The 15,052-nt window shown below is 41.1% G+C and overlaps 1 protein-coding gene across 1 annotated transcript; it reads left to right on the plus strand.

Annotated features, from left to right (window-relative positions):
• The first annotated feature begins 651 nt into the window (after positions 1 to 651).
• Positions 652 to 1,707, plus strand: LOC108490960 (early nodulin-75-like). The gene has a single exon (XM_017798661.1). The coding sequence runs from the start codon at positions 652 to 654 to the stop codon at positions 1,705 to 1,707; it is 1,056 nt and encodes a 351-aa protein (XP_017654150.1).
• The last annotated feature ends 13,345 nt before the right edge of the window (positions 1,708 to 15,052 follow it).

Consider the following 15,052-nt stretch of genomic DNA (forward strand, 5'->3'; position numbering starts at 1 on the left):
ACAAATAATCCCCATATAATAATAAAATGTCATAAAATAACTGGTAAATTTGGAGTTTATATTATTTTGATAAAATTAATTTAATTATGTAAGGTTATAAAATTAAATGAATAGCTTTACTTTTAATAATAATCTCTGAAATTTGTGAAAATTTAACAATTGCTCTTGCAAGTGAGTCATCATGAGCTGGCTTTGTCATGCTGCTAATGAAAAGCTGTATGTGAAAGATTCCCTGATGCAGGGGTGCTACTCTTTCCTCATTACAACAATGTTCAGTCCATTTGGAGCAAAGATTTCAAGATTTACTTGGCTGGGTAATTCTCAAAGGAAGTTACATTGAAAGAATTATATTTACCTTGACAGTTACTGTTACTTCTTAATGCACTTCAAGGAGCAATTGTGGAACACACCACTACCAATACTGTATATTACATGTCCTCATGATGGTTAATCTTGATTGTAAACTTCACTAAATGAGAAGCACATGGCTTAGTATATACATCTGAACTTGTCTGTGAGAAACAGGGAGAAGGTCGTCCCTTAGATATTCAAATGTAACCAGTTCTGTTCCATAGATAGAATGGAACATAGAATTAAGGAGAGACAGTCCCTGTGAATGGAGACATCTTCTCCTTCAGCTTCTTTGCCATCATGAGGGCAACAGCCCCTCCATATCTCACAGGTGAACAGCCTCCTCCTCATCTCACAGGTGAACAACATCTTCCATTTCTCACAGGTGAACAGCCTTCTCCATATCTCACAGGTGAACAGCCTCCTCCACATCTCACAGGTGAACAGCCTCCTCCTCATCTCACAGGTGAACAGCCTTCTCCTCATCTCACAGGTGAACAGCCTCATCTCACAGATGAACAACATCTTCCATTTCTCACAGGTGAACAGCCTTCTCCACATCTCACAGGTGAACTGCCTCCTCCTCATCTCACAGGTGAACAGCCTCCTCCTCATCTCCCAGGCGAACAGCCTCCTCCTCATCTCACAGGTGAACAGCCTCCTCCTCATCTCCCAGGCGAACAGCCTCCTCCTCATCTCACAGGTGAACAGCCTCCTCCTCATCTCCCAGGCGAACAGCCTCCTCCTCATCTCACAGGTGAACAGCCTCCTCCTCATCTCCCAGGCGAACAGCCTCCTCCTCATCTCACAGGTGAACAGCCTCCTCCTCATCTCCCAGGCGAACAGCCTCCTCCTCATCTCACAGGTGAACAGCCTCCTCCTCATCTCCCAGGCGAACAGCCTCCTCCTCATCTCACAGGTGAACAGCCTCCTCCTCATCTCCCAGGCGAACAGCCTCCTCCTCATCTCACAGGTGAACAGCCTCCTCCTCATCTCCCAGGCGAACAGCCTCCTCCTCATCTCACAGGTGAACAGCCTCCTCCTCATCTCCCAGGCGAACAGCCTCCTCCTCATCTCACAGGTGAACAGCCTCCTCCTCATCTCCCAGGCGAACAGCCTCCTCCTCATCTCACAGGTGAACAGCCTCCTCCTCATCTCCCAGGCGAACAGCCTCCTCCTCATCTCACAGGTGAACAGCCTCCTCCTCATCTCCCAGGCGAACAGCCTCCTCCTCATCTCACAGGTGAACAGCCTCCTCCTCATCTCCCAGGCGAACAGCCTCCTCCTCATCTCACAGGTGAACAGCCTCCTCCTCATCTCACAGCTGAGCCCCCTCCTCCACATCTCACAGGTTAACAGCCTCCTCCACATCATACAGGTTAACAGACTTCACATCTCACAGGCGAACAGCCTCCTCCACTTCTCACAGGTGAACAGCTGGTTATTGCATTAGTGTGTTTATGAACATTTTAATCAGGGTGAAATAAATGAATTGTGGAGGTTCTTACTATAACAATCTAATGATTTGGGGGTGAAGTGACGGCTTAGTGATTAAGAACCCTGGCTGTCCATGCTAAAGACCTGGGAGCATTTCCAGAACTCGCAGCTCCAGCTCCAGGGGATCCATTGCCCTTCTCTGGCTTCTTTAGGCATTGCATGCTTGGGTTCACTTAAATGCAGGCAAAACACTCACACATAAATAAGAAAAAATAAGTTATAAAATTTTAAAAAAGAATATAATGATCTTTAAGATTTTATTTCATTTTTAATCACATGTGTTTGTGAATGTCTGTGTGTGGATGTGCATATGAGTGTAGGTATAATAACCAGCAAAGGGAGAGAGGGTGACACAGGTGAACCCACAGCCCTTGATATTCAACTCTAAACACATATCACATGTCATGTATGCATATGTGTGAATGTATACATTTCTGTTGGTATTTCAGTTTATTTTTAAAGCAAAAAATGGTGACTCAAGGCTTTTGACTTGATCATTTTCAAATTTGCTCATCTATTTTTCAATGTATTTTTGTATTAATTTGCATATGTTGTTGCTATATCAGATCAACAACTTGACTTCAACTGTTTTGATCCTTATAGTGAGGACTTTAACTTCCCAATATGAAAAATGAGTAAAAGCCACAAAGTCCAGGCATCAACATCTCATCATGACCGTGAGACATTCTGAAGCATTGTCTGAGTCTTCTTCTCTAACACAGAGAGAACTTGGGTCTGAAAGGAAAGCCTATCTAACCAATAGTGGAACTGAGAATGTTTGGCCTCTTAGTCAAGCAAAACCAGGGTCAGGCACCTTTAAAGAGACTCTCCTACTCCCTAGGTTGTGAGAGTTTTGTTTATTTACTTGACTTTCTCTCTTTCTCTACTTCTTTCCATGTTTAATTTCATGCATTAATTGCTTTGGAAGTTCTCAGAAGTAATAACATTGGCCTCATGTTTTCCTCATCCTCTGGAGAGTTGCAAAGACTAAGCTCTTAAAAACCATCTCTCGTTTGTGGAGGCCACATATGTGTCTTGCTTCTAACACCTCGCTGATGCAAGGACTCGGTGATAAATGAACTTCTGTGTAATTATACAGCCTAAATGTACAGCATCCACCAACCAACTGTCTCTGCTTTCTCTGTGTGTGCTCTTTCTGGTGACTCCCTCTTTGAAAGCACAAGAGGCTTCCACGTCCTTCCTGTGTTTCCAGGTATTTGGGAACTCAGCTTCATTCCACATCCGCTCCGGGTTTTCCCCTGGAACTCTTGTATTCCTCTCTGAATCTTGCCTTTCCAACTTCATATGACAAGGCACTACAGCCCTAACAGGAACAGATTCGTTGTAATCAAATCCTTGCATAAATGTGCTATTAAAATGAAATTTAAAGGAAATACAAGGTGGATTGTTTGAAAAAAATGGAATATTAATAGAGAAACAAATAAATTACAAAGTGACTCAAGCTAAGCGCTGCCTTCTGCAAACAGCAAACTGCAAAGCTCCTTGTATGCTCCTCACCCTTCTGCTCTCACCCTCTGAAGACAAGAATGATGTCATTTCAGTTGAGCTAAAGGTCATTTGGACTGTTTCCCGGTGTCTGATTAACTAAACTACCAGAATAAAGAGTTCAAGGCTCCATTTTAAGTTTAATTTTCTGTTTTGTTACTACCTTGAAGTTATGGACATGTGAATTACTTGGTGAGACCCCCCTGCCGCTTCCCCACACACCACCTCTATGCTTTATTCTCACCAAGAAAGCTCTTCTGAGTTGGTGGTGATGGATGCAGCTTTCTCTCTTTCTCTCTCTCTCTCTCTCTCTCTCTCTCTGTCTCTCTCTTTCTCTGTCTCTCGTACACACACAGAGACAGAGATACAGAGACAAAGACAGAGAGAGACAGAGAGAGCGCAACCCAAATCCCATTAAATCATTCAAGCAGAAGGAATGGAAGACTGAGGGAACCAGCTGGCTAGAGTGAAATTGGCAGGTCCAACCAGGGAAAGTCAATTTGCCAAGATTTAGTCTTCTGTTAGGTCGTCTGTTTCCTCCTAACAAACAACCCTTGGATATTTATAGACATAAATGAGCTTTTATTCTCCAGAATAGCCAGTAATTTGTCATTTCTGGTATTTGAATGTCAGTCATGGGGAAAAACTAGAACACTCAAATGCAGTCTCCTACACGTGTAAAACAAGGAACAGATACATTAATTTTCTGTACTGATTGCCAAACTAAAAACAGAATTTGTGGAGACTTTATACAGTTGGCAGGCACTATGCATGTTGCTGGCCAGCTGAACATTATTTATAAGACATTCTGAAGTCGAAATACTTTCAAATATGTGCATTTCCAGTCTTCCTACTGTCAGGCTTCCAAATCACCTGAACAGTCTAGAATCACCTTTGGTGAGGGGATTTCTCACCTAATCCAACTCAAAATTTAAGCCTCAAAGTTCAATTTTTGCCTGTCTGAAGGAAACTTGACTCTGTTGGTGCTCTATCCAGAAGGACCAGGCTCCTGCAGGATGAGCACAGCACGTTGCCATGTGCCTGTTTTGTTTTCCCATTGTTGTTTCAAGTTTAAGAAAGTTAAAGTGACTTTCAGCTTGTTGTCACCTAGAAGTGATTTAAGTTGTATGGGGGAAGTTGGGAAAACCATGTGTGTAAGTATGATGCAGTTACATGATTATATACATGAATTAACAAAAAGGCACATGTGTGATTATAGCAGACTAAACTTTCATAAAAATAATTTTTATAATTTTTTATACTTTTCACCAATTAAAAAACTCCATGATCTATAGTAACTTGTGTTTTGTGAGCAGAAGTTCCATACGTCACATATGTAATCAGTAGGAGTAACAGATTTATAGTGTATCTGACAGTTCCAGCCTAAACATCAGTGGACCTTAGTGTTGTCTTCAGTTACAGGATGCACAGTGATTTCTCTTGAAAATTATTTTAAATTGCCCTAAAGGGTTAAAAAAAACCTGGTATGTGAAGCATAAAGAAGTCTACAAAAGCTAAAAGTCCTGCTAATTTATATATAGGAAACATGATTAAAAAAAATCAGACATGGTTAATAGCTTATAAAAGCATAAAAACATTTCTTATCATGGTTTTTAGGATACTGAACCTACATAAAGGTCTTCATTTTTGTCTCCTTTAAATTCTAGAACAGAATTTACAAATTCCAAAATCTCCAGGACCCAGCAAGGTAGTAATGCCCACAAGCAGAGGAAATTGAGCATAAGAATCATTTGAAAGTTAAGAACCTGGGGAAGCTGCAAGCAGATGGTGTCTAAAAGGATGTCCAGGCCTGGTGTTTGGATCTAAGCATCACGGGAAATAGAAATGAGAGGATTTTTGTAATTTGGGATGTAAAAAACGTAGGTCTGCATGTGAAATGTCCCAATTTGTTCATATCAGTGCAGATGACAAAAAAATTATTGGTGGGCTAAAACATAAAAAGAGAATTCATAGTCGTTATCCAGTACAAATTTGTGCCCATTCACACACACACACACACATACACACACACACACATACACACACACACACACACACAGAGGAAAATGGTAAGCTATTTGTCTCTGAGTAGCTAGTAGTGATTGAGTCCTCATTTCTCTCTCATGCCTAAAAAGATGAGTCAGCGAACCCTATTCATGGACCACTCATTGCCAACTCAGCAACCCCACCTTTGAAGATTTCGCTCATTGGTTAGAGAATCAGGAGAAGTTACTTGCAGAATACCCTTCCTGACTAATGGCAATGTCAGTGACAGGTACTGGGGACTCAGAAGGAAAAGTGGCCTGTTTTCTTCAGAAGCACATCTGTCCACATGTGTGGGAGGATATCATTCACATGGATTTTGGTAAGTTTTGACAAACACCCTTTAGCTGTCATAGATTGAAATAGTTGGTGGGGTTTTTCAGAATTGCCACAGCTTCCAGATCTGCCCATGGGAGCCACAAGATTGAGAGCTTCAGGCTGAGGGCATTACATGTCCCTTGAGCTCATATACCAGTCACCTAAGCTTCCTAGCTTCTACAGTAAATCCCTTTCTAACGGGAATGTACAGAATGCCAATTTCAATATTTTCCTGATATAATGTCATTTAGGTCCCATAAATTATAGAAAAATCAGGCATATTTGCCTATTTTAGTAGGATTATTTTTTCCTTTTTTTAGCTAGTTGAGCTGTGACTTGGCAGATTTTTTTTCCTGTTCATTTGGTTGCTCTCCCTCACTTATCTGAAAGATTTTTCTGAGCAGTATTTTTGAATATTGTCCATATTTTTTCTTCATGTTCATTTGTTTCTGTATGTGGTAGCTACATGAGTCACAACCCTAAAGTTTCTGTGTGTGAATCAATAACAAATTTGGTAGTTTGCTTTAGTGTCAATTTTCAGATGAAAAACACACTCAAGTATTAAGAGAGAATTATTTCTAAAGTAGAGATGTACTCCACTTTCAGCTCTGGCTGTGAAATGCACTGCGATGTAGTGCACACTCTCTCCTCCCTGTACTTATGTGGGATGCCATGTTTATTGCACATCAAAGTCCAGGCAGAAAAGCCTGTGTCCCTGAATCATTGTCAAGAATGAGACCACTCAGGACAGCTCCGGACTTACATGCAGTGTTGGGAGAAAGAGTAAGTCTTGTTTATCTGGGTTCTGTGATGGGGGTTTTCTTATTATTCTTGTATGAAAAAGCCCATGTCTACCGATTCAAGAAGCAATTATAAGTAAACACACTATGGCACAACGTAACCCGCTATCTTTTCTCAGGAGTAGAAAACCATTGACAGGAATAATGAAACAAATCATTTTAGAAGGGAGTTCAGACATTTAAAAGGTAAACAGGATAAGAAGTGCAGATGCACCTTCTGACAAATTCCTGTTCTTTGGTTTCTCAGAAGCTACTTTCTCTGAATTTATTTATTATTCCTCCCTGGACACAGGACAACATACTTAGCCATCCCTGCCCCTTGCATACACGTAAGATAGTTAGAGGTGATAAAGTAAGAAAATTACAGAAACTTTATTAGGAAGGACGGTAGAACTCAGGAGAGATCGGTAGAACACACCCAGATTATTAACCAACAGGAAAAGCTAAGTTCAAGCAGAGAGCAGCAGACTCAAGCAAACCGCTTGGTATGCTGGTTTAGGGACGGCGCTTGCTTCTTTGCCTGTCTTGAGGTTTTTCATTCTCCCAGTGATTTATTGTGGGCATAGTATTGCACACAGTGCTTCTGTATAAACTGAGACAGACTGAGCCGACACCCAGGCTGCACACCCCAACACACTGCTGTCCTGGGGCTTCTGGGGATCCACTTGTCACCTCACAGTGACTATGGTATCTACTACTATAGAGAAGAAAAAAAAATTAGTTGTTGCAAAACCTTTTCTAGTGATTTAAGGATCTCACAGTCTACCGACTCATGCCTGTAATGAGCTGTGGGCTTTTCCCCTGGATTTTGCAGGACGTGCCCTTGAATTATTTATAACAGAGCAGCCACCTGCTTGCAGTGATTTCCCTTTTTGCCTCGTTCTCACCAGGCTTGGAGAGCAGTGCAGGTACCACGGTGCTCTGCACTGTACCCAGCCCCCCTCTAGGACAGTATGGACCACGACCCGCCACACACCTTAAAGGCTCTGAGCCACTGGCCATGCCTAGGTGTATAAAAGGATCTATCAGTTCATTACAGAGACCGGCGGGGTTCAGTTGTTCAACCCAGGCGCTGCTAACTCCAGTGCTGAGGAAAGTCTTTTCTTTTTTCTCAGAGAACTGAAATGTATGAATATATTTGCTTCTGTTGACAAAAGGCAGTTTGAGTGGTGGGAAGGAAAAGCCGACCCACCTGCATTCAACGTACAGCTCTGTGCTGGCAAACAAGCAAAGCTTCATTCTTTTTACTTCCATTTTAACAGAAAACAGCATTATATGTTTGAGTAGACAACAAGAGGTACCATTAGGATTCAGAAAATTGAAAACCAAGGCTGTAATAAAAAAAAGAACACAGTCACAGGGGAATTCATAATAGCTTCCCTGTGTTTTAGTGGAGTACTTCCGTTTTTTTATTCACCTCACAAACGGTGTTCACAAACAACATCAAAGCACAAAAGCTGTGATTTATATTTATGGACAGGTATACATGCACCCTTGACCTCCTGCTGGCTCCCTGGCCCTCCCTACCAGAAGCAATTTATGGATGCTGGTCTAAATAAACATTAAGGAGGGAAGGCCACAAACTGTCAGCCAAGAAAATCAATGGTCTCCAGAAACCACCAAGTAGGATCAATGAAAGAGATTAGGCTTTGCTCACTAGTGAAAGGCAGCTGCAGGTAAAGTGGCTTGCTCTGCACTGACAGGGTTCTTGGCAACAGGACAAATCTGATCAGAGGCACACAGCCAGCGGCCACTGGAGGCTGCTCCGGAGCTGTAGACTCACAGATGACCCTAGTATGAAAGGGATTTGGATAGAGGCCTCAGGGGATTTTCAATAGCTTTGCCAGTGTCATCTCACACAGTTGGACAGCTGCCCACAGGAAGAAGTGCGGATATATCTTTTGATAAATTGTTCTGCTTTTGTTTCTCATTAGTTAGCTTTCTCTAAATTTATTTATACTCCTTCCTGGACACAGGCCAAAACAACATAGCCCTCTCTGCCTGCTACACACACACACACACACACACACACACACACACACACACACGCTCACACAATCAAGCACACATTGCTTTATTACTTTTTAACATTACTTTATTAACAGACTCATTTATGCTTAAATGCACAGCAAGTACATGTAGGAAGTCTGAAATAGCAGTGCAGCAGCCTATTTTTATAGTTTCTGAAGAAACTCTATGTACTCCTAGCTGAAACACTGGGCACTAACTTGCGAACTCTAATTGACAACTGAAGAATGAAGGCTCATTATACTGTTGAGTATACCCATTAATGCTGTTTCTTTTGTCAACAAAACAATGAAGGATAGTTACTTCCTTGAAGGGTAGTTACTTTCTTGAAAAGCAGAGGCATCCAAAGAGGAAGAAGCAAGGAGAACTAGCTTTCTAACAGGGAATTGGCCAGTTCAAATATGAAAATTCAAATCTTAGCTTTGTGCAGAATGGTGCTATGACATACTGTCCTCAGGATATGACATTGCTGTTACACACATACACTCATAGCAGCTGTGATTACACCCACAAGATAAAGTCAGTTAAAAATTCCAGCCTGAACCAGGCTTGGTGGCACATGCCTTTAATCTCAGCACCTGGGAGGCAGACACAGAAGGATCTCTCTGGGATGGAGGCCAGCCTGGTTAACATAGCAAGTTCCAGGTCAGCTGGAGCTACAGAGAGACTCTGCCTCAAAAAAACTAAAATAAAACCTAAAAAAATTAAAAAAACATTCCTGCATGGAGGGGGAGGGGCTTCTGAGGCCCCACCCCTACCTGAGGAGCTGGTGCTAGTTGATGGCTGTTAAGAGAAGGAGAGTTACTTTTCTTTGAGGGATGTTGCCACTGGTAGGCTGCCTATCATCCAGTCAAGCCTACACCTATTAGTGAACATGGGCAGCACTAAATGTACTCTGTGGGTTACTAAGAAGAGCAAAAGGAAAAAAAGACATGATTTTGGGAGGGAGATGTGCTGGGGAGCAGGGAGAGCTGGAATGAGGTAGTGGAGGGCCTTATGATTAAGATACAGTGTATACACATGCCATTTTCAAGGAATAAATTTGAGAAATAGGGTAAGGTTATCAGACATGAACACAGTGCATCAGGAACTGTGGATGGAGGTAACAAAAGAGAAAGCTGTTTCCTTGAAAATTGAAAGATGATTGGAATTCAAAGTGAATTTTACTCTAGGAGCAGGGCAGAAGTGGGCTATAGCTCTCAGTAGCAAAAGCTGGGGACATACTGTATCACTTTGCAATATCTCTTCTCCCTTGAATCTGGACTGACGCACTGTCTTTCTTTCACTGAAATGGTATGCTAATAGTCATGTGTGTTGTGACACAGGCTTTGACTTCCCCCCTTCATCTGGCTCCTGGTGAACATAGGCTGACTCACCCACCTGGTGTTTCTAAGCAATATTATAGTTATACCTCAATAAAACTCAGCCTGACTCTTAGCATTTATTTTTAAGCCAAGAGCAGACTCAAATTGCTGAAAACCTTTCAGAATTCTCTTGGAACTGTGTTCCAGCAAAAGTTCCCACTCTGTGTTTTATTAAAACAGTATATCTAGCATGAAATGGGGAATTAAAAGTCAAACCCTTAATTATAAGATTATGTCCCTTGTGACCCCTATGAACTTAGAATATCTCACACACACACACACACGCGCGCGCACACACACACACACAGAGATGCTATAAATTTATTTCAGTGTTTGCAACGAGATAAGCACTGATTGCAGTGTTTTCTGATAGTCACCATATATATACATCCACACACTATCTTGGGTAGAGGGTAAGGAAGGGTCATAAGGGATTAATGTCATATACTCTAATCACAGAGAAGCACATGGCTCAGTACGGTTCTTCACATTAGAAACAAGCTAAAATAACTAACTTTTTGGTTGGGAGGTTAGGTAAAATCATTTGTCCAGAGTATGTTCATATTGTAAATGTCATTTCTACACACCTGATCAGTGCCAAGACCTATATGGTTCACTTCCCTCTTTGATCTCAGACAAAAAAACAATATTTTGAGAACCCAACAGAGCTACATCTGATCCAAGAAGAGTATGCCATGTGAGATGTGAGTGAGGCATAAGTGTTCATGGTTATGAACCCTGAGATTTGGAAATTATTAATCACCAAAACCTTACCCAGTAATAATGTGATTAATACTCACACCTAGAATTGTTTTTCCATTCATGGACAGTTATGAAAGCAATATATTTGATAGATATATGACCAGTACCTTGCAGTGTCCCTGCTTTCTGAGCTAACAAGTGCTCAGTTACACAAGAAAGGGACACAGATCCGTAGACTGTCTTTGGACAGCTAACAAATCAAGAACAGTCTCTGAAACAGTCCCAAGGTTGTGAAGATGTACTTACAATCCCTATGAGCATGAAGATGTGGTAAAAGCCTTCTTTCTAAGTCCTCATTACTAGTAGCAGTTAAAACATCTTTCTATTTCACAACAAGCAATTAAAAAGCTGAAGATTTCTGGTTGTCCTGGAAGTAGTAACTGTTTTCACTTGATAAGTTTTCAATTTTAAAAATAATTCATTATAAACTAATTGGTGATAAGACAAAAATATTAGAAAGCAGTACACAGAACAGGCACAGAGCATGGCCAGGGGAGAAGTGTGCCCTTTTCTAATTTACCTTCATTCAGTAAAATCTGCAGTTCGGCTACAAGTAACTGGAGGTGGCCTAAATTGTTCTATGTTTATGTATCAGCAGGTATATCTTTCTGCCATCCTTAGCCTATAGGTTTTGTGGTGGTTTGAATGAGGAATGTCCTTAATAGCTCAAGTATTTGAATAATTGACCCAACTGGGTGGTACTGACTACAGAGGTTTAGCAGTTGCAAACTTGCTGGAGGAAGCACTTCACTGGGGTGGGATTTGAAAATTCTCTCTCTCTCTCTCTCTCTCTCTCTCTCTCTCTCTCTCTCTCTCCTCTGCTTTCTGAATGTGCTTGAAGATGTGAGCTCTCAGGATTCTGCTCTTGCTGCTTCTTGCCATGCCTCCCCACCATAATGGGTTCTCATCCCTGGAACTGTAGGCCCAAATAAACTCTTCCTTTTATAAGTTGTCTTGGTCAAGGTGTTTTATCAACATCATGTTGATAAAATAACAGAAAAGTAACACATACGTGGTCCAAAAAATCAAAATGAATTCTTCCAATGTGAAGAAAGCAGGATGGGGGTGGGAACTTTACATTTGAACAAGATAGTGGTGTCTATCCACTTCTTCAATAAACCTGAAATAGTGAGGAGAAGAGAATTTCTTTCTGCTGTTACAAAGAATAACCCGATAACAAGCTTGCGTGTTTCAGAGCACCTTGTCAAAAAGCATAAGACCATGGGACACTGGAGGCATTCAGTCTGTCATAGTCATAGAAATTTCTCACAACTCCTATTTTTTTTTTTGGCTTTGTGCTGTCAATAAGAAAACCGTTTAGAAATAAAGGGATGAAGACACACATGCGCTTCCACAGGGTCTCACCATTTCTTTGGAATGCTTTATTCCTTCGAATCTTCCTCATAACAAAAGCAAGTAGTTTTTCCTGAGATCTCTCAGCTGTATTCGTGTAGTGTTATCTCACACACTTCATCTACAGCAGGCAAGCTGTCCAAGGCCTGGGTGCTGTTCACCTACTGTGAATGCAGCTGTGGTCTTCTGCTTACTCTCCTAGAGGGGGCTGCCTTCCAATTTGTATTCTATAACAAAGGGCTTCCCTAGAGTCTCTTAACACATCTGTTTCCTATTTCACTACTAAGCACATAAATGATGGCATATATTCCTTTACTTTGGGTACCACCATCAGCCATCCTTTTATACTGACCCATGTCATGTGGTACAGACTCTTAGAAACAGTCCAAACTATATGTTATTTTGTGCTCTGTTCTGGACATACAAGATGAATCATGCATGGACCAGATGGAATGATCTGTACTGTTTCTTACTCAGTGTGCTTGCTTGTATGCACATTGGGGTTCAGTTGAACCCCTTCTCGTAGACCAAATTATTTCCTACCACAGAATCAGGATCACCTTGTCCTACCCAGAGATAGGATTCACATTCAAAATAGGTGTAAATCACTACATCATCTGACCTACGTCAAGTTTTCACTTTTTCCCCTTTGTATGATATACAAATAGAGACTGCTCAAATGATCATGGCTTTTGTGCTTTAGTAGTCAACATGACACACCTGGGTTAAGTGAGCCACAATCGGGGAATTCTTCCATTGAACTTGCCTGTGGCCATTCCTGTGGGGCATTTCTTTAATGCTGAGTGATGTGAGAGGGATTAGCTCACTGTGGGTGGTGCCACCCTGGGCAGATGGTCCTATATTGTATAAGAAAGCAGGTTGAGCAAGGGAGCAAGCCAGTAAGCAGCATTCCTCCAAGGCCTGTGCTCCAGCTCCTGCCTCCAGGTTCCTGCCCTGAGTTCCTACCTTGGGTTCCCCGATGAACTGTGACCTGGGAGATGTAAGCGAAATAAACCTTTTCCTCCACAAGTTGGTAGTGGTCAGTGTTTCGTCACAGCAATTGAACAGTCTTACAGTCATGTTCTTGGGGATTAAAGGATTTTATAACAGCTCTTAAGAACAGTCTCCAGGCTTGAGGTGTTTGCAAGTCTTTGCACTTTGTATTGAGCTTGGATATCATGGCTAGCCAACTGATGAGGAAGGTCACATTATGTTTTGACCTAAGATAAGAACATTATTGAGGAAATCACTGTCTTTTTGAAACTACACTGGCTATTACTTCTGTTCCAGCCTATGCTCTCATGCCCTTATTCATAGATTTAATTGGAATTATAGTTCTTAAAGTGTAGTTGGCAGGAAGATGATTAAATTTTTATCCAATGAGGAAAGTATAACATACTCAGAAAATCATTCTGCCACCTACCATTAATTGTTATGTGAGCTCGGACAGGTCACTTAACCTCTCATCCTCTGAGAAAGAGGCTAATGTCTGTTTTACCTGCCTCATAATAAGGTTGAGAAGTAGAGAATGAAAATGTAAAAAAAAAAAAAAAAAGCTGGATGTGAAATGTAAATGGTTATAGATTATAGAATACATATAGTACAGGTTTGTTGAATCTGATCAACAAACAGCAGGTAATTAATATTCTAGAAATAGATGGAACTTCACTGGATTCCTAGAATGGAGCCCACATTTTAGCTTTAAAAAATATAAGTTATTTGGGGAAATATAGAAGAGATGAAATCACCAGCCTCCCTGCTACTGCCACTAATTAATATTTCTTTAGAGCTGCCATGATTCATATATGATATGAAGATCTTCCCTGAAAAGTTCATGAATTGAGGTGTTGGTCCTTAAGTGGGAACCTAATGAGAGAGCCTGGATGGAGAAGGGTCCTGTGGGTATGTCCTGAAGGCTCTTTCTTACGCAGTCCCCTCTGTCTCTCTATGCTTTCTGTCTGTGGTTAGGTAAGTAGTTTCAGGCATATGCTTCCACTACCATGATAGGCCAAGAATTCATGAACCCAAAGACTGCACTTTTAAAATCTCTGAAAATATGAGCTAAAATAAGTCTTACTCACTTAAATTGTTTTTGTTAGATATTTTATCATATCTAAACAAAAGTCCTCCTACTACAAGATGCACTAATGCTAGTATAATACACTGTTATCTGGCCTTTGATATAAGCTCCCTTTCATTCTTTCCTCAATAAAACATTATTGTTCCCTACAAAGGTAGAAGTATTACTACCATCAAGCCACAGATGAGCATGCTGGTGCTCAAAAATTTGACATGCATTTTCAGAATGGTGGAAATTCGGTAGAGAAGTACCATGTATTTGTGTTTATCTTTCACTATCCCATGTCCATGTAAGTCACTAGCAGATGAACCCCAGCAAACCCTTCAAAAACAGGTTAAGGAAAGAGAATCCAATGCACAGATTTGGGCATCATCAGTCTAACAGAGCTTCATAGTTCTGAGTACAAAAGGGAGTTAAAGGAAAAAGAAAGAAAAATAATGAATGATATCTGGAATGTCCATTCTTCCAAGGACCCAGATCCTAACAATCTTATTTCTTGGCCTCTTTGTATTCAAGTTTGACTTTTTCCCTTCATAAGGCCACCAGTAGAGAAAAGTCCCTAAGTCTTGTTCATCCTTAGACAAGCAAGGGAAGCTATACTGTGTGACATCAGCTGCTCAGAAGCCCTGGACTCCAGAGAATTCTGGTATCATGTCAGCTAATAACTAAGGATGGATTTCATATTGAATTTTTGTGAAGTTCATACAATAGGTCTTGATCGAATTTAGACTGATTCCTCCAACTAGAGTTCTTACATTCTGTCATATATATTAAGGCCTATCAAAACAAGTTTTTGTCTCTAAATGGCCTTCAGTGTACATTCATCCACTAGCTTCTCAACGAAGGTTGGGGCTTCTTCCCCACTTCCCACTTCTATGTTGGGTTTTTGTCTGACTTGAGTTTACATTGGTCTTGTACATGCTATTATAATGACTGTGATTTCTTACGAG

This window comes from Nannospalax galili, unplaced genomic scaffold (assembly GCF_000622305.1).
Source record: "Nannospalax galili isolate Female #2095 unplaced genomic scaffold, S.galili_v1.0 scaffold296, whole genome shotgun sequence".
Classification (NCBI taxonomy): domain Eukaryota; kingdom Metazoa; phylum Chordata; class Mammalia; order Rodentia; family Spalacidae; genus Nannospalax; species Nannospalax galili.